Genomic DNA, 24,285 nt, shown 5'->3' on the forward strand with positions numbered 1-24,285 from the left:
GACTTAAGCGGCAGTGCCACGAGAAAGTGGTACTATCATTATTAACTCTACATCTTTTGGCGTGAACATGTGTATTACCACGACCGAGATTCAATGAACCATTCACATAGGGTGCATGACCATGAAAGGTATCATTCATGTAAACAGAATAACCATTATTCTCTAACTTAAATGAATGACCGTATTGCAATGAACATGATCTAATCATATTCATGCTCAACGTAGACACCTGATAACATTTATCTAGGTTCAATACTAATCCCGAAGGCAGATGGAGCGTGCGATGGTGATCTCATCAACTTTGGAAACACTTCCAACACACATCGTCACCTCGCCCTTAGCCAGTCTCCGTTTAGTCCGTAGCTTTTGCTTCAAGTCATCAGTAATAGCAATTGAACCGGTATCCAATACCCAGGTGCTACCAGGAGTACTAGCGAGGTACACATTAATAACACGTATATACTTTGTTGAAGTTGCCAGCCTTCTTATCTACCATGCATTTGGGGTAATTCCGCTACCAGTGACCGTTCCCCTTACAATAGAAGCACTTAGTCTCGGGTTTGGGTTCAACCTTGGGTTACTTCACTGGAGCGGCAACTGGTTTGCCATCCATGAAGTTTCCCTTCTAGGCCTTGCCCTTCTTGAAACCAGTGGTCTTGTTAAACCATCAACACTTGATGCTCCTTCTTGATTTCTACCTATTGCTGTCTTAAGCACCGCGAACAGCTCCGGGATCAACTCCATCCCTTGCATGTCATAGTTCATCACGAAGATCTAGTAGCTTAGTGATAGTGGCTAGAGAACTCTATCAATCACCATCTTATCTGGAAGTTTAACTCCCACTTGATTTAAGTGATTGTAGCACCCAGACATTCTGAGCACATGCTCACTAGCTGAGCTATTCTCCTCCATCTTGTTGGCAAAAGAACTTGTCAGAGGTCTCACACCTCTCAACACGGGCATGAGCCTGAAATCCCAATTTCAGCTCTTGGAACATCCCATATGTCTTATGGCGTTCAAAACGTCATTCGAATCCCGATTCTAAGCCGTAAAGTATGGTGCACTAAACTATCAAGTAGTCGTCAGGATGTGTCCGTCAGGTGTTCACAACATCCACAGACGACGTTGTAGGGGTTTGCACATCGAGCGGTGCATCAAAGACGTAAGCCTTCTGTGTAGCAGTGAGGACACTCCTCGGACTACGGACCTAGTCCGCATTAGTGCTTACAATATCTTTCAACTTGGTCTTTCTCTAGGAACGTATTGAAACAGGGAGCTACAACGTGCGATATTTATCTACAACATATTTGCAAAGACAATTTAGACTATGTTCATGATAATTGAGTTCATTTAATGAACTCTCACTCAGATAGACATCCCTCTAGTCATCTAAGTGAAACATGATCCAAGTCAACTAGGCTGTGTCCGATCATCACGTGAGACGGACTAGTCAACATCGGTGAACATCTTCATGTTGATCGTATCTTCTATACGACTCATGCTCGACCTTTCGGTCTTCCGTGTTCCGAGGCCATGTCTGTACATGCTAGGCTCGTCAAGTCAACCTAAGTGTTTTTGCTGTGTAAATCTGGCTTACACCCGTTGTATTCGAACGTTAGAATCTATCACACCCGATCATCACGTGGTGCTTCGAAACAACGAACCTTCGCAACGGTGCACAGTTAGGGGGAACACTTTTCTTGAAATTTTAGTGAGGGATCATCTTATTTAAGCTACCGTCGTTCTAAGCAAATAAGATGTAAAACATGATAAACATCACATGCAATCAAATAGTGACATGATATGGCCTATATCATTTTGCTCCTTTTGATCTCCATCTTCGGGGCTCCATGATCATCGTTGTCACCGGCATGACACCATGATCTCCATCATCATGATCTCCATCATCGTGTCTTCTTGAAGTTGTCTCGTCATCTATTACTTCTACTACTATGGCTAACCCTTTAGCAATGAAGTAAAGTAATTACATGACGTTTATGTTGACACGCAGGTCATAAATAAATTAAGACAACTCCTATGGCTCCTGCCGGTTGTCATACTCATCGACATGCAAGTCGTGATTCCTATTACAAGAACATGATCAATCTCATACATCACATATATCGTTCATCACATCATTTTGGCCATATCACATCACAAGGCATATGCTGCAAAAACAAGTTAGACGTCCTCTAATTGTTGTTGCAAGTTTTTACGTGGCTGCTATAGGTTTCTAGCAAGAACGTTTCTTACCTACGCGAAAACCACAACGTGATATGCCAATTTCTATTTACCCTTCATAAGGACCCTTTTCATCGAATCCGATCCGACTAAAGTGGGAGAGACAGACACCCGCTAGCCACTTTATGCAACTAGTGCATGTCAGTCGGGGAACCAGTCTCACGTAAGAGTACGTGTAAGGTCGGTCCGGGCCGCTTCATCCCACGATGCCGCCGAATCAAGATAAGACTAGTAACGGCAAGTAAATTGACAAAATCGACGCCCACAACTGCTTTGTGTTCTACTCGTGCATAGAAACTACGCATAAACCTAGCTCATGATGCCACTGATGGGGAACGTAGCATAAATTCAAAATTTTCTACGCATCACCAAGATCAATCTATGGAGTAATCTAGCAACGAGGGGAAGGAGAGTGCATCTACATACCCTTGTAGATCGCTAAGCGGAAGCGTTCAAGTGAACGGGGTTGATGGAGTCGTACTCGTCGTGATCCAAATCACCGATGATCCTAGTGCCGAACGGACGGCACCTCCGTGTTCAACACACGTACAGCCCGGTGACGTCTCCTACGCCTTGATCCAGCAAGGGGAGAAGGAGAGGTTGGGGAAGACTCCATCCAGCAGCAGCACGACGGCGTGGTGGTGGTGGAGGAGCGTGGCACTCCAGCAGGGCTTCGCCAAGCACCGCAAGAGACGAGGAGGGAGAGGGGTAGGGCTGCGCCAAGAAGGAGATGTTCTCGTGTGTTGGGTTGCCCCTTTGGTCAAGTATATATAGGGGGAGGGGAGGGGCTGCGCCCCCACCTAGGGTTCCCTCCCTAGGGGTGGCGGCAGCCCCCAGATCCCATCTGGGAGGCGGCCAAGGGGGAGAGAGAGGGGGGCGCACCTAGGGTGGGCCTTAGGGCCTATCTGCGCCTAGGGTTTGCCCCCTCTCCTCTTGAGGACGCCTTGGGCCTTGGTGGGAGGCGCCCCAGCCCACCTAGGGGCTGGTCCCTTCCCACTATTGGCCCATGTAAGCCTCCGGGGCTGGTGGCCCCACCTGGTGGACCCCCGGACCCCTCCGGTGGTCCCGGTACACTACCGGTGATGCCCGGAACACTTCCGGTGGCCAAAACCATACTTCCTATATATCAATCTTTACCTTCGGACCATTCCGGAACTCCTCGTGACGTCTGGGATCTCATCCGGGACTCCGAACAACATTCGGTAACCGCATACATACTTTCCCTATAACCCTAGCATCACCGAACCTTAAGTGTGTAGACCCTACGGGTTCGTGAGTCATGCAGACATGGCCGAGACAACTCTCCGGTCAATAACCAACATCGGGATCTAGATACCCATGTTGGCTCCCACATGCTCCACGATGATCTCATCGGATGAACCACGATGTCAAGGACTTAATCAATCCCGTATACAATTCCCTTTGTCCAGCGGTATTGTATTTGCCCGAGATTCGATCGTCGGTATCCCGATACCTTGTTCAATCTCGTTACCGGCAAGTCTCTTTACTCGTTCCGTAACACATCATCCCGTGATCAACTCCTTGGTCACATTGTACACATTATGATGATGTCCTACCGAGTGGGCCCAGAGATACCTCTCCGTTTACACGGGGTGACAAATCCCAGTCTCGATTCGTGCCAACCCAACAGACACTTTCGGAGATACCTGTAGTGTACCTTTATAGCCACCCAGTTACGTTGTGACGTTTGGCACACCCAAAGCACTCATACGGTATCCGGGAGTTGCACAATCTCATGGTCTAAGGAAATGATACTTGACATTAGAAAAGCTTTAGCATACGAACTACACGATCTTTGTGCTAGGCTTAGGATTGGGTCTTGTCCATCACATCATTCTCCTAATGATGTGATCTCGTTATCAACGACATCCAATATCCATGGTCAGGAAACCGTAACCATCTATTGACCAACGAGCTAGTCAACTAGAGGCTTACTAGGGACATGGTGTTGTCTATGTATCCACACATGTATCTGAGTTTTCTATCAATACAATTCTAGCATGGATAATAAACGATTAACATGAACAATGAAATATAATAATAATAACTAATTTATTATTGCCTCTAGGGCATATTTCCAACAATAACATATTGTTTTCAATCTTAAAGTAAGGACTTTGTGAAAGTGTCTTAACTACTTTGTTTATCAACTTCATAAACTAGGAGTCTTTTTTTTATGCTATAGCATTGGCATCATACATTTTGTTTTGACTAAAAAGACATTTTTCAACAAGAATAATGAAAAAAAATCCAGGTATATTTTCTTGGATATATATATCGTCTGATATATCACCCGATATGTTGAAGCCAAACCGATACGAAATGGATATACGGCATTTTTAACCTTTGTACAGTGATTGATTCTCAACCCAAACGAAAGTGCAGTTGATCTGCCATTGCCTTTTTCTTTCCAACAAAATTAGTACTCCTGCCATTATAAAGAACAATACAAAGCTAAAATGCACCATAGATGATGGATCACACTAATGATGATGGATCACCCTGCTATTTTTATTCTTTCTCCGGTACATTGTTCACCGGCTCTGCATAGTCTGGAATGACACGAGTTGGAGGGTCAACGGACTCTTGTGCGTAGAAAATAGTATTACTTTGATTGGCCACAGGAAGATATGCATCGGGTTGACACACGCATTGATTACAAATACCATGGGCCAGTTCATCCTTTTTCTTTAGAATTGAGGTTTCCAATCCACCTGGGTATCCAAATTATTTCCGCAGAAGAAGCATCCCTTTCTCCTCCTGAATCAGCGGGTACGATGCCAAGGCACGGAAATGCGGAACAGTACAGTGCACCAGCACGCAATTATAGACTAGAAAAACGCATCATGTCATCACAAGATGAGATATATCATCACAGACATGGACGGCAGATCGAGTTATTAAGCCCGTGAAAATCGCGTCAGATTTGACGCCGTAACAGCGACCGCCTCGCGGTAACAAGGCCCGTGAAGGATCGAATCGAATCAGATTACTACTACTACTATTTGAAGTGGTGGTGCTAGCCGGCTAGTCGTGGTGGCAGTGCTAGCAGGCACGGATTCCCAGCGATCCTGCGTTCGAGAAGACGGATCGTTCGTCCGCCTTTCCTCGCAACGGCGTTGCGGTCGCGACCGGGCGGCCGGCCGGGTTAATAATTGGGGCGCGCACCATGAGTCCATGAGCGAGCGAGCGTGGTCACTGACCTCCTCACGTAGCAGCAGCAGTGAGGAGTCATCACGCGACTCACAGGCAAGCCGTGTTGTGCTGGTCATTGCCGCCGCGATCTGCGTCGCGCACCGCTCGTACCGGCAGCATCACTGCCTTGTCCCGACGGGGTGATCCAATTGAATGCCGATACGGGGGGGCTCTTTATGGGCCGTGCATGCGGACGTCGTACGTACGTACTCGATCACCGGACCGCAGTGGTACTCCTGTACCGGGGGTACCGGTGTCGAGTGGTTTGGACGGCCTAATTTACTTCACTTTACATTACAATCACAAACCCGATCAGGCGCGAATTTATGTCACGGCGCCCTCCACGGGCCTGTACCGCATCAGCTTTGTTCGTTGGCCTCCAATCGCGGGACGTAAAGCGGGCGGGGGTTCACCGTAAAACAACAGCGGTGGAGATACGTGAAGATCGCCGGGATAGCAGCGGCGATGGCTTTCCTTTTTGGCCAAAGTAAAAGGGGCGGTAAACAAACGGCCGGACCGGACGCTGCGTGGCCACTAGCGCGGCGGCCATAACGGACGGGGAGGAGGGAGGAGGCGCCCGTGCCGTGCCTGCCAGCCCAGCCCCACTTTCCAACAGAAAAAACACGAGGGCCCGCCACCCGCGGCTATCACTACGCGGGGACAGCGCCGTGCGCGGCAATTTTCAACCGCTCGGGCCGCGCGTGCCTGCCTGCGCCTGGTGCCGTTGCCGGCCTGCAGTGCGCGGCCGCTCATTCCGCCGACCGCCGCCGTGCCGGTGCCCGATTTCCGTTGCTTCTTTCTTTCTGACGCCGCTGCCCTGCGACTCTCGCGCGTGCCTCTCCACTCTTCGCCCGCCTGCCTGTAATGTAAAGAAACATAACAGCCAACCGAGGGGCCACGCCGACGACGCGCCCGTTGGTGCCGCCCACGCCGAAACGGCCGAATCATCAAGCACGGCACAGGACGCGCACTCCTCCTAACCCCCGCCGGTGCCGGTGCCGTTGCCGGTGCGGTGCAGAGATGTCACGCTTTGCGCGGGATTTCAGCAACAATGCGGGCCACGCCTCGCATCGAATGGACGCCAACGCCATACGAGTACCGCAGTGGTTGCGATCACTTGCAGTTTGGTACGATTATCTAGTCTGATACCACTCCGCTAATTCGTCATTTCGGTTTGAAGAGAGCATCACAAGCAACCCTCCTACAGTACAGCACAGCATTACCAGCAGTAATGATCGGCGAACCTTTGCACTTGACGGGCCGGGTAGTATTAACAATGAACTTATATCAATTGAATTCTCCTAGAGGACACGGCGAGGGGTAAATCCTCGGCAGTAAAAAAGGATTAAGAAAAACTATGAACAAAAGCTCGAAGAAAGAAAGAAAGAATCTAAGTTTCCATTTTAGGACTATTTTTCCATTCTCCGGAATAAGCTATGGCGCCTTTCGCATTGCTCGGAGCGCTCACGGCACGGGATGGCCCCGAGGCCGGCTCTGTCAACACAGGATGGCCTCCACGCTGCCGGTCCTCACGCAATGGCATACAGGGCACGCCATGGCCACGTCCATGTCGCCGGCGGCGAAGCAGTCACGGCACAGGCTCAGATGTCTGCACGGCAGGAGCACCACCGTGGCCGCCCCGAGGTGGCAGCCGTGGCACGCGCGGTCAGGCCCGGCGCGGCGAGGGTCTACGTACGCCGACGAGCACGATTCGGCCGGGCCGGCGTCGCCGCCGCCCAGCTCCTCGCAGGATGCCCGCGCCGCGGAGGCGGCCTGCTGGAGCTGCGCGTGAAGGCCCACCGCGGTGGCCTGCTCCGAGAGCGCCTTGGCCTGCCACGCCGCCGCCTCGTTGCGTAGCCGCGCGAGCCGCTCCTCCAGTTCGGCGCCGCGCCGCGCCTCGCGCTCCGCCTCCAGCGCCTTCTCCCGTAGCCGGAGCGAGGCCGACTTGTCCGCCGCCACCAGAAGTGCCCGGTTGTGGTGGCGCATCCGATCGGCGATGGCCCGCCGGAGCTGCTCGCCCTGGTCGATAAAGCACGGGCACGTGAGGCCAAGAAACGGGCGCGCAGCTACAATCGGACTGTCGTGGCATGGCCGGAGCCAAGATGAATTACCTGGTCCCGGACGAATTTGTCGAGCTCGTCGCCGTGCTGCTTCATCTGTCCGGCGAACTCATCGGAGAAGGGAACGAGTGGCGACGACGAGGACGGGTAACACAAGGAATTAATCTGTCTCTGCTGCTGCTCATCCAATGCCAGGCGGAGGCCCGTGGACACGCGCGTCACAGAGGCAGGGGCAGGGGACGGGGACGCCGCGACCCTGCTGCTGTGGAGCTGCGCCATGTTAAAAAAGGGCGCCGAGTGCTGCGCGAACAGGCCGATGTACTCCTCCTTGGCCGGCGGCGGCGGCGCCATGGCCTCCCTGGCGCGCTTCCTCCGATTCCCACTGGCTGCAAGAAACCGAACCAAGCCATGTCACAATCCGTGAACGGGCGCGCGGCCAATCAATCGGCGGCATCGGGCTGTCGAGGCAGGCAAACGCACCTCCGCCACTGGCAAAATAGACCGCCGGCGAGAGTCCGGCGAGCTGCTGCGGATGCTGCTGGTGTTGCTGCTGATGCTGCTGCTTGGGCAGGTCCATGTCCGCCCTCTCCGGGTCACCTCTGTAAAGGAGACGAAGCCATGAGATCACCCGAAAGCCAAACCAGACGAACAGCTGCAGTGGGGGAAGACGCGAGAGGGGGCGGGACGTGAGGAGGCGCACCTATCGTGGAAGAGGAGATTGGAGGGGTACTGGGCCTGCACAGCCATTGTTATGTTAAGGAGGAGGGGGCGAGGAGAAGAAACGGACGACGGGCGGTGACGGGGAAGAAAACTTCCACTCGTGGTTTTAATAGGAGCCTGAGCGTGAGCCCGAGCGCGAGCGTGGGCGTGAGCCGAGTCCAATTCCGCGCACCCACTTCGCAGTTCGCACGCTCCCCTTAAAACCTCTCACATGGAACGGAACGGGACGCGGACGGGGAAACAAACGGAAAACGTGGGCAGCCTAAAATTACTCGCGGGGTTAAAAGATAGATTTGGATTGGCTGGATTGCGGGCGTTCGGGGGGTTAAAATTAGGGGAAGAATCCCAGGGGATGGAGGATTTTCTTGACGTCAATGCAGGGGATTAAAATGGGGTGGTGGTTTTGGTTACGGGGCCTTTGCTTCGCGATAATGATGGCCTAGGCGTTTCTTCCTTTGGCAGGGTAGCGGTTGGAGCAAAGAGATCACCCCTTCCATGCTTTGCATCCAATCTTTCGAATTTTGGATTACTCGTCCATGCTTTGGGTTTGGTATTTGTTAGCAGGTGTTTATCAAAAGATTGCCCCCTCTGTGTCCATAAACGTAGTGTCTAATGCGTATTTCGAGATCTATGCTGACCATCGATAAGATCAGTAATGTATGTGTTATGGAAATAATATCATCAGAAACTCCTTTCAAATACGAATTCGTTCGTATACTTTTTTGAAGTGCATGTCATATATTATGAAGTGATGGTTAAAGGGGCATCCTTGAAAAGGTGATGGTTAGTCTGTCTAGGGCACATCTAGATGTGCCCAAATTATTGCACATCTAGGTGACTCAATCAAGCTACTCCCTCCGTTTCAGTTTACAAGTCCGACGCGTATGCCTAGGTTGCCAATTTTATCACCCTAATATAAACTATATAACACAAAAATTATACAGTTTAAAAATAGAACATCTCAAGTTTATGTTGGTATATTTTTTGTAATATATGACTTGTACTAGGTTGGTCAAATTGACGACATAGGGGTACGTGCACGCCCTATAAACTGAGAAGTAAAAAGAATAATAAAAAAACTTGCACGAATCTTAGCGTAAAATCAATGACATCGAATTTAGATGTGCAATACTTAGAACACATCTAGATGTGCTTTAGCAAAACTGTTAAAGTAAATTCGCAAAAAAAAGTGATGGTTGAAGTAAATCTCAAAATAGTATTGTGCCTTATATTTCTAGATGGAGGGATCACAAACTTTGTCCACATATCAATGGTTTAGATCCTAGCTTCAAGCTGCAATATACAAAGTCTTTTTTTTGGGGGGAATGCAATATACAAAATATAAAAGGCAATCCTTTTTAGACAATAATCGAATGTGAATATTACCTCGTGTGTTACAAATGAAGGGCTACTCAACGGTTGTATGCGATCCATCCTACTACACAAGAATATGAATCGGTTATTTGTCTTTGAGAAGAGGCTCCAACAAAAACTAATTCTGTATAATGCACAAGTACTCCCTTCGTCCAGAAATACTTGTCGAAAAAAGGATGAATCTAAACGTATTTTAGTTATAGATACATCCAATTTTATCCATTTCTCCGGCAAGTATTTCGGGACGGAGGGAGTATAATTTTGGACCATTATAAATTTTCTGATGACATGATGTACTCACATGTATATGCGTCGTGGCTTCAATTCTGCCTTTTTTTCTTGGTTGAGAACTGCTTTTGGAGCAAAGCCAACAATCCTACGATGCTTTTCTCCGCCACTTGTGAAAATTATGGCACTAAATGCGGCTTCTTTCGTGAAATGTATCTTTTCTTGCGCTTTGATGCAGTGTCTTTTTCTTGTTGAACTGTGACTTAGACGTGGGCAGCTACACGAGACATGAAGAAAAGGTGGATGGTTAAGAGCAAGTGTGCGAGATAAAGTTCTGGATGCGACAACTAAATTTGTGTGAGAGAGAAAACCGTGAGTGTAGGTAGAACATGCGAGATACGCATGTTTTAAATATTTCGTGTTAGGAACCAACGTAGGTGATATGTCATGGCTTATGTAGAAGGACTAGGGTGTAGGGTTGATGATGTAAAAAAAAGTGATCTAGAATATGCAGTCCGTATCTAATTGTTCAGAACATATACATGGACCAATTATTTATATTTGGTGGTAAAGTAACATACCATAAACGATCAAATCAAGAAAAGTGGAACTACTAGCCAGAAATTTCCAACCTGCTAAAGGTGTTCAAACTTTAAATTTTCAGCCGGTGTTGTTTATGGTATTTAGTGTGTCATGGCTGAATTAATAGTACGAGTGTCTCAACCAATACCATGCGACAAGGAACCCCCAGCCATTTTCAGGCCATCAAACTATTCGATGTTCGCGGAAATGCGTAGTATATTTGGAACGAATGAAATAAACATGCAACATCCAGAATTCTTGCCTTCACAGCTGTTAGGTATATGTCCAGCGGAGAACTTCTAGTGTAAACTGAGAACCAAGCAACCCGGCGTTCGTTCGTGTTCCTTCTCCCTGGCGGATAGCGTGCACAAATACAGGGCAGCAATCAGCCGTTGAATCTTCATTTTCGCCTCATTTTCAGGTACGTGTTGTTGATAAGGAGGAAAAAAAAGTGAGAGAAAACTGGTGCCTTGTTCTAGAGCGGTACAGGCGTTGCTTGGTTTTATTGGAGGCATTTCTTTGACGAAACCATCTTTCATTTTCATGACTTTCATTGTCTCGGAGAAAAATTTAAAAGTTGGAACGGAAACGAGTAGGGGGAGAGACCGAGGCATGCGTCCAATCTACTGTACTTTTGAGTCGTTGCCAAATGCTTTGGTTTGGATCGTGGGATTCCCTGGTGAAAAATGACAAACTGACAGAGAAAATGATGTAGTAGAATTTACCTCCTCCTTGGTTTAACCAGAGCATTTGACAAGCGCGCGCCCAGGAGCAGGACATTTGTTGAGCTACACTTCCTTCCATGTTTTGTCACCGCCAATAATTCTGCAGGTTATGGTTCGGTCGTGGCTTAGTATTCTAATCGGATAATACCAAAGTGAGTTGATAGCTTCTTTGGGAGATTTCCAAGGGTCGCCAGTGGGATGTCGTGCTTGAACTGGAGATTAGTAACAGGCACGCATGCCTGCCGCAGACATTATTGTTGCTTTCCTTTTCCTTATAATTTCTCTCTCTCTATCTCTCTCTTGAGTATAAGAACAAATCGTTGCTTTCCCATCGGTTATTCGTCGCAGCAGCAATACATACATGCATACCTTAACTGCCAAGTAGATTAGAGGTAGCAGTACTGGCAAGCGTTAGCGTGCGTAGGACCCAAAGTTAGATGCAGGCAGGTTTGATTGACTAGTATGCTGCCAACTTAGGTGTAAGGCGATTGAGATTTGGTAAACATCACCAGGACCAACAAGGACGAACCCGGCCCTTCCCTCTGCTTTCGTCTTTACACAGACGGGGGCACGGCGATTGTAGCAAGGGAAGAGGAAAGGAAAAACGCTAGGCTCTAGAATATTTGTTGAGACCGAAAGATGCAAAAGAGGGGGAGCTGGCCGGGTAGAAAGAATCAAATGCTGCCATCTTTGTTCCCGAGAAAGAGGTGGCTGTCACTACTTGATGCATCGCTGCATCTAGCTTCCTTCCTTCCTTGCTTGCAGACAGGCGGGCAACCTCCGCGCCAATTTGCTTGCCCGCCCTTCAATCTCGCAACCTTTAATAAGTTCGCTTGGTTCTCTGAAGCAAGTTTACTTGTGCATACATGTAAACTAATCAAGCATGACAGAGAAGGCTAGTTAATCCTCCCTGCCTACTTTACCGTCTCTAGGGGTAGAGGGCACCATCTGGCAACACACGGCAACGGATCGCCACCAAAACCTCTACTCTAGTTGTTGTCTGCAGCGCGTCGTGCTGATGGAACGATCGATCGACTGGAAATAGTACGGCACGCATGCGTGGGTTCGGTCAAATCCGCCGTGTCTGAATCGTCAATCAATCGCACCAAACCAATGCACTAGGGGGAGGAGTGCTTGTATGTTGTATCCATGCATGCGTAGAGGTCAAGACCTGCGTCGCCGCGTGTACACTGCACAAGAACGCGCAGTGCGTACAAGTACTACTGCCTGATAACGATGCGTGTCTAGATTGTTAACAAGTCGGGTCAAATGAAATCGGGCATGGTTAGCAGCATGCGGTCTGGCCGCGCGGGAGGGAGGAGGCAGCTTCGCGGTGACGATGGAGAGTGGAGGGCCATCCTCTGCCCGGCTCCATGCGAGGTGAGGTCCAAGGCTCAAAGTCTCTCCTCACGCCCCAACACAACATTAAGTGCGGGGAAAGGAAAGGCGAAAGGTGTGGATGCCGATGCCATGGCCAGGCGCACCTCCTCTTTCCTTGATGGCCTGGCAACTGTTTCGGGCGAAGAGGTCATGGACGGGGGCAGGCAACCGACGGGGGCGTGGCGTGGCATGTGATGCGCCTCCTTTCATACGGGTCGGGCCCCGGCCGGCCCTCCTTGTCCTTGGACGTGCGAGCGAGCGATTCTCTCTTCCGCCGAGACGTACGTTCGTTCATTATCCTTGGCGTTGGGCTGGGGGTGGTTGTTCTTGTTCGATCCGGCTAGCTTGTGTGTGCGGTGGTGCTAGCTAGAGCTAGTGGTTTGGTTGGTCTGATCGTTTTGTACCAGCTGGCTGGTATAGCTAGAAATTGGTCTTTGTTTGGCTTACTCAACAATGACTTTTGTTTATTCAATCGGGAAGGAAAAACAATGAGTTTGTGGATGTACACGGGAAGGGGAAAGAGAGCGTTGGGATGGAGACGGTGGCCGAACTGGCCGCAACCATCTCGTCCTCTTCGTCTTGTTCCCTTTCGGAGCGGATAACCGGAGCGATCCCTTCAACGCGGCCGGATGTGCATATGCATATGTATATCTATATATATCTACGTATGTGCCTTCACACGCACCTCCGGCCGGGTTGCGTCAAACCAATTTCACAAACACATGTTTATACTGCCAGCATTTGGTGAATGGACCTAGCCAACCAATACGTACGCCGGTTCGTACGTATTCATGGCGTGTGCTACTTGAAAAGATATACTAGAAGCGTTCCGTTCGTATGCATACGGGCCGCGTGATGGTGGCCGCTCCCATCCACAACCGTGGTCACGCCAAATGTGACAATGGACTTGTCGTCTTGACATCTGGGGCTGGACCAGAGCCTGCCTGTCACCGAAAACGCATGCATGTACTCCTCCCTAGCCCATGTTGCTCTCTCCGTATGGTACGCTTGGACCATGCCAGGGGTTCCGGTTGCGATTTGCGAATCGCACGTCCGACCACATGCGTGCTAATTGCTACGAGGCCGTGCATACATGACCTACCAACAACTACGATTCATACATGAGAGCTTTGTTTTCTTGCGAATATTCATACGTGAGTTATTTATACAAGAGTCACAAGGCAGTGTACAGCATGCATGCCAGCATGACTGAATAAAAGAGAGAACCGGCATGTTCTTTCCTGGTGCAAGTCTCATCACGCGGATATGTGCGGCTTCCAACACGGACACGCCATCGTAGCTGTATTGTTTGGAACAGTCCCGATGCAGTCGGTGCCTAGCCTAGCGAACATGCATGCACGCCGAGCCGGTTCATGCATGCATCCATCCATGCACGCAGCTCTGGCTTCGTAGCTTGTATGGCTAGACTGCTGAACCGCTGTCGCTCATCTCATCTCCTTCTCTTCTCTGCCGGAGCGAAGGCCAAGGCAAGGCAAGGCACCCCCTCGCTTTCTTCCCTGCCGGGCTCGGCTCCGTCCCGTTCCGCTGCGCACGTCAGGTCCAACGACTTCACGCAGGAGGAGGAAAAACTTCAAGAAAACGTGAGAGAGAGGCGAGGAAAATGGCGGGGTTGATTGATTAATCAAGAGGGGGCGTCGACGTTGCTGTGCGTGAGCGGCCGAGCGAGTGCTCCGCTCGACCACACCACACCACGCCTCTCTTGTTTGTTTGTTTGTTTCTCCGTCTGTTCACTTGCGCCTCTCTTTCCACGTCTTTAGCGCAGAGCCGAGATGTGAACGGAATCGCGGGGTTGCATCAGCGCGTGCGCCACACTTACTTGTATATATGCTTTCGCGCAGACCACCGAGCCGAGACCAACCGCGCGCCTGGCTGGCTCCATCGGCCATCGTGGCTTGCTTCCAACCCCGATGGATCAATCGATGTGTCACAGAGAGGCTGCTGCTCTCTTGTCTCGACCTAATTAACCCACCCTCCTTGATTGACAGCAACGAATGAGCCGTGGCGTCATCGAGCCGTATATATTGGCCCAGTTTGGTTTCATGAGTTGGAGTTAGTTTGAATTAGTTAAGACTCAACTAACCGAAAAATATGTAAAGAAAAAAATTAGTTTGGATTAGATGCATCTAACCCATTCAAAAATCTAACCCATTCAAAAGGTGTTTATTCGGGTTAGTTCTCCTTGAGACCACAAAAAAAAACATTTTTCTCCCGCTTTTCTCGCAGCAGATCCCTCCTCATTTCCCGTCCTCTCCCTCCCTCCCTCTTGTTGGATTATGGATGGGCTTAGGCCCATATAAGACACTAATCCCTGGTTAATCTCTAAGGCCCATGCATGTGTACGGCAAGTGGTGGAAAGTGTGCGAAGTTTAGTCTCATACTGCTACAGTAAGAAGAGTGAGACCTCTTTATAAGGGCTGCTCGCTATTGGGAGCTTGAGAATAGAAGATGTACACGCGCGCTCCTCCTCCTCCGCCGCCCGCCGCCTCGCCTCGCCTCGCCTCGCGCGCGCGTCGCGGGTTGCGGGTTGCGGGAATGAGCCGAGCCGAAGCTTATTTTTGACGCTCAGGAATGGTTAATTAATTGTTAATTAATTAACGAGTCGCTTACGGAAGCGCCACTGTCCGAGACGTTGACCGCGGGCTGTTCACGGACTCGGTCGTGGGCCTGACCCAGGCCCATCTACCTGACGGCCTATATAAGAAGGCATTGGCTAGTGGAGTGAATCCGAACTCAGTTCACTCACTCCCTCTCGTACAACCCTAGCCGTCAGCTACTGTTCCTCTCTCTGTGCTGCTTCCGGCGATCCCATCCCGACGACCGCGTGCATGGTTGATCGGGAGAGCAGGAGCCTCCGGAACACTATCGTTCGAGATCCTGCCCGGGAGAACGGCAATAAGGTTTTTGGGGAGCGTCTCGACGCGACTGCTCTCGATCCGTCCCCAACTTCGTCCGCCTCTGCTTCCACTACTTCCCTGCATCGACACCATGGCCGACGACGCCGCCTTCAAGAAGAAGGCCACGGGCGACGCCGAGGCTGTTGCTGCCGCCGCCGCGTTGGCCTGGCCAACCAGAGGGTATGATATGTTCATCCCTCGTTTACTCGTACTTATGCTAGCCATATAGGTGCTGCTCATAGATGGTTCGATTCTATGTCCTGTACGTGCTCGTATGCTTAGGTATCGCTATGAGATGCATACCTTTTATGCCATGCTTACTGTTCACTCGTGGATAAGTATCGGAAAAGTGCTAATATTTCCAACAATCCAAAAACCTTATTTTAGGCACTTTTCAATTCAAGGCTTTGCTGCTACTCTGAAACCGGAAAAGTTTACCAGAACGCATTTTAAGCGTTGGCAGACTAGGACCACCTTGTGGCTCACAGCGATGAACGTGTTCTGGGTTGGTGGTGTGTCCCTCACATAAACGATTGCTCTTGAACAGGAGAAGGCGTTTAGGGAGGCAACCACAATCTTTCCGGGAGCAGTTCCGAGTGTGATTGGAGACAAGTTGGTTGACGCCTATATTCATATGGGTGTTGCCAAAAACTTGTGGGATGCACTCGAAGTCAAATTCGGCGCAACTGATGCTGGCAGTGAGCTGTATGCCATGGAGCAGTTCCATGATTACAGGATGGTTGATAACCGTTCTGTATTGGACCAGGCTCATGAGATACAGTGCATTGCTAAGGAGCTGGAGCTCCTGAAGTGTGAGTTACCGGACAAGTTTGTCGCGGGTTGCATTATTGCAAAACTCCATCCTAGTTGGAGGAACTTTGCTACTTCTCTCAAGCACTTGAGACGTGAATTCTCTGTTGAGGATGTCATTGGTCATCTCAGTGTTGAGCAAAACTCGAGAGCAAAGGACTCACACGTGAAAGGGGCAGAGGGTTCTTCTAGCGGCAATGTGGTGAAGAAGAACTTCCACAGGTTCAAGGAAAAGAACTCTGTCCAGCAAAATACTACCTTTAAGAAGAAGGGTAAGAAGAAAGGCAAAGAGAGAGATGGCTGCTTTACTTGTGGTTCAGATGAACATTGGGCAAACAAGTGCCCAAACAAGTACAAGAAGCCAGCACAGGACTGATGTACCTAGCATGTGCTACTTGTCCTGACATCTCATTTGCTGTGTGCAAACTGAGCCGGTTTGTTTCCAATCCGGGAGATGTGCATTGGCATGCTGTTGAGCGAGTGATGCGTTATTTGTAAGGTACTGCGAACTATGGAATTCACTATTCTGGGTACCCGACGGTACTTGAGGGGTATAGTGATTCGAATTGGATATCTGATGCTGATGAGATGAAAGCCACAAGTGGACATATCTTCACACTTGGTGGTGGTGCTGTTTCCTGGAAGTCTTGCAAGCAGACGATCTTAACCAGATCGACTATGGAAGCAGAATTCACAGCATTAGACACATCATGCATCGAAGCAGAATGGCTTCGAGAGCTTTTGATGGATTTGCCGTTGGTTGATAAACCAGTGCCGACTGTCCTTATGAACTGTGACAATCAAACAATGATTGCCAAGGCTAAGAGTTCAAAGCACAACATGAAATCCACAAAGCATATAAGAAGAAGATTGAAATCTGTCAGAAAACCAAGAAACTCCGGAGTAATAGTGTTGGATTATATCCAGACGGCTAAGAATCTGGCAGACCCTTTTACGAAAGGGCTATCACGGATTGTGATAGAAAATGCATCGAGGGAGATGGTAATGAGACCCACGTAAGTTGCCATGGGGTAACCCAACATATGTGATCAGAGATCCCGTGAAATTAAGACCTGGAAAAACAATCCAGCGATCAACCGAGGAGAGTATCCTTAATAAACCCACTCCGTTGGAGATGTAGTAATACTCTCAATTCTGTAAGGCAGGCTGACTTTTGTCTTAATGTGTTCCAAAATTTATGTAAGCAAGATGCTAACCTACAGAGCATTCTTTGGAGGAACACACCTATGTGAGTCCGACTGCTGGTCACAGTCTATGAGATTGGGTAATCTCTAGTAAGCTCATGAGAAGGTACGGAATATGACTAATAGGCTTCACCCGTGGGGTTTGGCCTTCGGCAGCCATGTATCAGCTGACAATAGACGAAATTTCTGCACGCCAAACTGACAATTCAAGGCATAGTCCATTGTTCAGTTGTGAAGAAGTCTAATCCTATTGCTCTAGGTGGAAGTTCAACTTAACAGTCTCCACTGAAAATTCTGGTATATCAAACATTGTTTGGAACAGTTGACAAACTTATGTGCCTCGAGATCTGGTGGAGAATTGTTGGATTATGGATGGGCTTAGGCCCATATAAGATACTAATCCCTGGTTAATCTCTAAGGCTCATGCATGTGTACGGCAAGTGGTGGAAAGTGTGGGAATTTTAGTCCCATACTGCTACAGTAAGAAGAGTGATACCTCTTTATAAGGGATGCTCTACCACTTGCTATTGGGAGCTCGGGAATAGGAGCTGTACACGCGCGCTCCTCCTCCGCCGCCCGCCTCGCCTCGCCTCATCACGACTCACGCGTGCGTCGCGGGTTGCGAGAATGAGCCGAGCCGAAACTTATTTTTGCTGCTCAGAAATGGTTAATTAATTGTTAATTAATTAACGAGTCGCTTACGGAAGCGCCACTGTCCGAGACGTTGGACCATGGGCTGTTCACAGACTCGGTCGTGGGCCTGGCCCAGGCCCATCTACCTGACGGCCTATATAAGAAGGCACTGGCCAGTGGAGTGAACCCGAACTTAGTTCACTCACTCCCTCTCGTACAACCCTAGCCGTCAGCTAATGTTCCTCTCTCACTCCCTCTCGTAACAGTCGCGGCTCCTTGTGCGGCCCGTCCCCGTCAACCTCGACCAGCGCGACTCCTTGCGTAGGGACGGCGGATTCGGTCAGCGGGCTGCGCGAGAGGCCAACAAGCTACTTGCTGGGCGCGTCCCGGTCTGCCTCGGCCAGGGCTCGCTCCGCCATATCCGGCAGGAAATAGGGTCAAAAATAGCTAAATGATTAAGAAAAAGCATTTATTGTTAATCTAACCCTGTCATCCAAACGCCTTTTTAATTAGAGCTAGTTCGGGTTTGAGTCAGGGTTAAAATCTAACTCTAACCTTTAACTGAGTTAAAGTATCCAAACAGAATCATTGGACCGTCCATATGCGCACCCATTCCGTCGACCACGTCACCCGATTTCACCCGGATCATCTACGTCATCCAGGTTGCTCTTTGGAGCAGAGCAAGAGCAAGAGCAGGGCATCGGCACGCGCATATAATGTTGACTACGTGTTTCTAGATCATGACCGGCATAACTGCCAAGGCGCTTTCAGAAATAAAAAGAAAGAACTTATCATATACTCTACTACTGGTATAATACGCATTTAACTGCATTGACATTTGGATAATGCTGGCGGAATACGGACTACCACATCATGCACCCCAACATGACACCGATCGTATGGCGAGCTCGCACTGGGGAATATTGCTACAACTTCTGCAGAGTTGACGTGAACAGCGGCAGCCATTTATAAAATGGCGCGGCGCACCTCACTTGATAGAGCCGTTTTCAAGCACGGCCAAACAAAATCATGTATGCGAGCTTGGAACGCGCGTCTGGTTGTCCGGTTCAAAGAACCGCTGCGCATCGGTTGGGTGGATATGGTATTTCTAATCTATGTATGTACGAGAGAGAGAGGACGTGTACAATACTAAGCAATCATGCGTGATACTATTTGTCTGGAGATTTCTGGTCCCTCGGGCCAAATGTACATGTCACCCATTTTTCCTTTTCATTGGCGAGAATCATATCTTTGTCAATTGTCATTTTCCTCGATGAAGTTGCTTTCAGGAGGCAACAAGAAAATTACCATCGCATGCTAGCCCTACTCCCAACTTTTATCCAGCAAGAAGATAAGGTGGTTTACCTCGCGACGAAACAAAAACTTCTACACGATGAAGCATGATCGGAACGTTTTCTGTTTTTAATTATTATTAAAAAAAAGAGACAGGCTAATAGTAGTTTTTTTATAAACTTTCGATCTATTCATTTTCAATCATGGTAATGCAACGAACACTAGAAATAATAAAAATTATATCCGGATCCGTAGACCACCTAACGACGACTATAAACACTGAAGCAAGTCGAAGGTGCGTCGCTGTCATCGCCCCTCCCTCACCGGAGCCGGGCAAACCTTGCTGTAGTAGACAGTCGGGAAGTCGTCGTGCTAAGGCCCCGTAAAACCAACGCACCAGAATAACAACCGTCGCCGAGGAAGAGTGTAGATAAGAAGAATTCAACATGAAGACACACGAATAAAGACGAACAACGAACAGATCTGAGCAAATCCACCAGAGACACACTCCACACGTCCACCCGGATCTAAAAATTTGAGCCCTTCCATCGGCATGGGCCGTGATCCACTCCGTCCCCATGGCCCTAAGGCCACGGTAGACGGGGCGAACCGACACCGACGGCGGCGGGAGGCAAAAAAACCCTAGTTATTTTTGGGTAGGCGGCGGATGGCTAGGCGTCAGTATAATCGCGGCTTTGAACGGAGGGTTTAACTCAGTAATCGCATTGCTGGCGTGCTTGGCGCCTCATGTGTAATGCCACACATGACAAAGCCAGCAGCGCGCCATGATGCACGGCCATAGACAGGCCACAGCTAGTGGTGCTCTGGCCTGGGGCGTGCAGTGGCCCGATGATCGCATCGCATCCATCGATCATGCCATGCGCACCCACGCAAGAAACAGATGATGCTCTGCCTAGGCTCTTAATATACTACTGGCTCAGATCTAGTAGCTGGAAGAAAGAGCTACGCGAATCGGACGGTCCAGACCACGTGCATGCACCCACCCCACCCTCGTTTGACTCCTCCCCGCACGCTTCCCGGCCGCGGTTCCCGGCCACGTACGTACGCGCGTGCGTAGTACTACGTGCGCCTAGAGCCGCGGCCTTGTGCTGCCCGTTGATGGCTGGCCTGGCCTCGTCTCGTCTGCTTGCAGTGAGGATCGTTTTCGCCGTCCCGTAGCTGCACGCCTTGCCTTGTAGCCAGCGTTTCCAGAAGAGAATCCACAGGCCTGCGTTGGTTTGCACTCCTTGCCTGGAGCATCGAGCCTAGACCTAGACAAAAGAAATTAAAGAGACGATATGTGTAGGGTTCTGTCACTACTGCTAATGACTTTTCAAACCTCTGTCTATCTAGATCGTGTGTTTTTGGAAGGTAAAGGACAGTCTGGTGTCAGGCTGCACAATTTTTTGTTTATAAGTAATGTATAATCTGTCGTCGTGGTTGATCTACTTAATCAAAGTATAGCTAAGCTGGAAAGGAGCTTCAGCCGGAGAGTACTGAGTTGCATGCCTCAACCGTATGGTCGTTGCCACCATCTCAGAATTCGGGCACGGCGCTCGCATGAATTTCTGCAGCTGTAGCGATCGGCCGGTCAGCAGCGCGCAGATCGCCGTCTATCTCTGATCGGCGAACGCGAAAAGGAGGGGTAGTATTCCGCACGAAGGTAGTCAAGGAACTCTAGCCGAAAGTGTTACTACACGATGGCAATAATATTCGGCAATCATCATCGAGGCACGCACACACAACACACTATGGATCACATCGTCCAGCTACTACCGGATGCTCTGGCCTTCTTTGGTTTAGAGGAATTTTATAGAAATTCTAGAGGATAAGATTCTTATAGGATTTTTTCCTTTAGAGTCTTTTGATTCATAGGAATGGATTTCTATTTCTACATAGGATTGGTTTATATCCTTCACATTTCATAAGAAAATTAAAAAAAGCCTAGACTTAATGGAAAATTTTCTTTGATGTCAATCAAATGACATCTTATTTCCTATTCCTACTCATAGAATTTAAGATACATGTCATCTCATTTCCTATAAGATTTCTATTCCTATGATAATCCTAACCTATGAACCAAAAGAGGCCTCATTGTTTTCCTACAGAAGCAAAGTGAAGTGTTACTGTTACACTTTCACGGTTTCACCAGCGCACTTAATTGACATGGGAATTCCCCGTCACCGTCCAAGAGATCCAAAAGGTAATTACTAATTAGTAACAGAGGATTTATTTTTTTCCCTGTAGGGGACCCTGAACAGGCAACGGGGATAGGCAAGCTTCACGTGACAAGCATAAATCACCAAGCAAAAGGATGAAACGAAAGCAATGCAAAACCAAATCGCAGGAGCAGAGGACTGGAGCATGGTAAGATTTGTCGATCGAACGAACAAAGAGGCAGAGGAGGTGAGGTGAGGTGGGAGAGAACCAAATTCGCGTGAGTGACAGTACTCCAACCCCACCACCCCCATGCATGCATGCGGCATGCCCGGTGCGTATTTATTTCCCCCATGCTTTAAGGAAAGAAGAGACCAAAGAGATCTCAACAAAGTGGGGGAGCAGCCGAGCCTCATAGTAGAGTAGAGGAGAGGAGAGGGAGGTGCGATGCCAATCAAGAGATGGTGCAACCACACCTAAATTATATGCCTCCTCAGATTGGCAGGCAGGCTGGTACCGAAGGGCCTGCCTGCATCACGCACGCAGCGCTGCTTTCAGAGACCACTCCGCTCCACCCAACCAAACAAGCAGCCAGGCAGGCATTATTGCCGAGAATTTTACAAGAATGAGGAATCCACGGCCGAGTACACTAGTGCTAACAGGAAGTATGATAACAATAATGAGGCAACTGCACAAGAAATGTATGGAGAAAAATATACTTCAACCACTGCGCAGCCCAGCGTATGCAAGTGCCCATGATGCGCCTGCCTGAACTGCACGCTTTGACAGTGCACCAGCTTTTAATTGCAACGAGAGAGCAGATTCCAAGCCACGATTTGATTAGGCGGGCGGGCAGGCGGGCAGGCAAAGTGTGCAAACAAGCTCATTTCTTGTAGACTAATGCGCTTTCTTTCGCAACTTCTCAGGAATCATGGCCATGACCACCACCACACCGCCACTGTCTTTCCATCTACTTAATGTGGTGCTCAAACCAAAGCATATGGGCCTTGTCAGAGAGAGCCCTTTCCTTTCCTTTGGCCCCAAGCTCACACTTCTCCATGCCATCGTTGGCCACCTACTCTCCTGTTGCTCCCATTACCGTCGTCCTTGTCGCCATGCCGTCCTTTTTCTTGCCTTCCATTCTTTCGTTTCGTTTCGTATATATCCTTCCTGCTCTTCTTGGTTGGATAACCAACCATGGCAGGCGGGCGGGCAGGCAGGCTCACGTAGCACGTACAGCTAAGCGTTGGACTTTTAATTATGGTAAGCGATGTTACGGGAGGCTGGACTGATGAGTGTTTCCAGGAGGAGCGCCAATCGCCCTCACATGCCCTGCTGCCTTTATATTATCGCACTCCTCTGAACCCACCCTCTGATCCTTGTCATGTGAGCAAGCAAGCGAGCAAACCACCCGTCTTCTGTGGCCTCAACAGCTCCCACTGTGTCGCCAATCTTGCTCCCCCGCCCGTTTCCCTCTCCCCACTACACGCCACAGTGCCTCTGTCCTCTTGTACGCGTGCAGTTTTCAAGAAATATGCACCGTGAAACGGCTCTCCTGCAAGCTTGCGATTGCAAGTGCCCAGTGGAAGTCTGAGAGAGGGCCGAGGGCATCGCACCCGTCCCTTTGCGTGACCCAAGCAGGCTCATGCGAGCAGTTAAGCGGACACAAAGTCTAGATCGATCGCCTTTAGCTATTAATAATCAATCAAAGCGAGCAGCTGCAGGCAGGCAAAGCAAAGCGTGGGTGGGTACCTGGCCGATTGACAGCGCGCATCGGCCGGCATGTGCGTCGTCGGCCCTTCCCTACGCCGGCCATGTCACTAGCATATGCATGCATGGGGGGGCTCTGACCCTCAGATTTGTTTGCAGTAGTGCTACTAGCGTCCAGCAGTACGTGACACCACCAGCCCCAGCAGCAGGCAGGCAGCACCACGCAGCAAGCAGCGGCCACCATTACTCACTCACTCCTACCACCTCCACCCCACCGGTGAGGCCGTGGATGGATGGATGGACGGATCCAGCGGCGAGTCAGACGCCTAAACCGTGATGGACCGATATTATTGTCAACTAACGTGCGCCCCCTGGCATGCCCTTCCAAACGAAAAAGGAGGACGGGGGGTCGGCCCGGCGCTGTGCACTGCGCTTGCGCTGCTTGCTTGCCCATCTAGTCCACACCAGCGCTGCACTGTCTCTTTTGATGCCATGCCATGCCGTGCCGTGCGCTCTCGTCTGATGGGAGCCAAGATCGAGGCCGGCCAGCCCAGCATCGCACCTACTGACGCGGGAAAATGCATGGGACAATCCGTTTCGAAAAAAAAAGAAAATGCATGGGACAGGGACGCTAGCTGGGGTCTCTCGGGGCAGGAGGAGAAAGGAAAAGATTGAAAGGGGTCGCCGGTGTAGACGGGAATTGATTAGCTCGCACTTTGCGAAGCACGCACAGAGGCAGGCAGGCAGCCAGGCCGGCCGGCCAACCTCCTCTCTCTCTCTAGTGTAGTCCTGACTCCTCGCCAACCCACTTGATGGCGATCACAACCTCACAAGAAACGACCCTGTTTATTCACTGTGTGTTGAGTTGTTTTTGCCACCGGGCGTATGGATACATGTTGTTTTTCATGGCAGTGGCATCCAATAATTCGTGTAAGCCAGGGCGCCACAGAAACTGTGCTTGGAATGATATAGGGCTAGTATCCAAAAAGGGGCAATTAACCGATCGCCATCTACGGTGTCATGCATCCTCACTGTG

The 24,285-nt window shown here is 49.7% G+C and overlaps 1 protein-coding gene across 1 annotated transcript; it reads right to left on the reverse strand.

Moving 5' to 3' along the window:
• Positions 1-6,702: 6,702 nt before the first annotated feature.
• On the reverse strand, positions 6,703-8,408 carry LOC119317464 (BOI-related E3 ubiquitin-protein ligase 1-like). The gene is made up of 4 exons (XM_037591928.1): positions 8,218-8,408; positions 7,998-8,116; positions 7,569-7,903; positions 6,703-7,476 (listed from the first exon to the last, which is right to left on the reverse strand). Exons 1-4 carry the CDS (start codon positions 8,262-8,264, stop codon positions 6,955-6,957), a joined length of 1,023 nt encoding a protein of 340 aa, XP_037447825.1. The 5' UTR covers positions 8,265-8,408; the 3' UTR covers positions 6,703-6,954.
• Positions 8,409-24,285: the final 15,877 nt, after the last annotated feature.

The sequence above is a fragment of the Triticum dicoccoides genome, chromosome 6A (genome assembly GCF_002162155.2).
Source record: "Triticum dicoccoides isolate Atlit2015 ecotype Zavitan chromosome 6A, WEW_v2.0, whole genome shotgun sequence".
Classification (NCBI taxonomy): domain Eukaryota; kingdom Viridiplantae; phylum Streptophyta; class Magnoliopsida; order Poales; family Poaceae; genus Triticum; species Triticum dicoccoides.

What these genes read in the sequence shown, in the direction of transcription:
- LOC119317464 (XM_037591928.1), bottom strand. Translation starts at nt 8,264, where the DNA reads ATGGCTGTGCAGGCCCAGTACCCCTCCAATCTCCTCTTCCACGATAG. An exon ending in AATCTCCTCTTCCACGATAG is followed by an intron (nt 8,117 to 8,217) that starts GTGCGCCTCCTC and finishes TCTCCTTTACAG; the next exon opens with AGGTGACCCGGAGAGGGCGG. An exon ending in CTATTTTGCCAGTGGCGGAG is followed by an intron (nt 7,904 to 7,997) that starts GTGCGTTTGCCT and finishes GGTTTCTTGCAG; the next exon opens with CCAGTGGGAATCGGAGGAAG.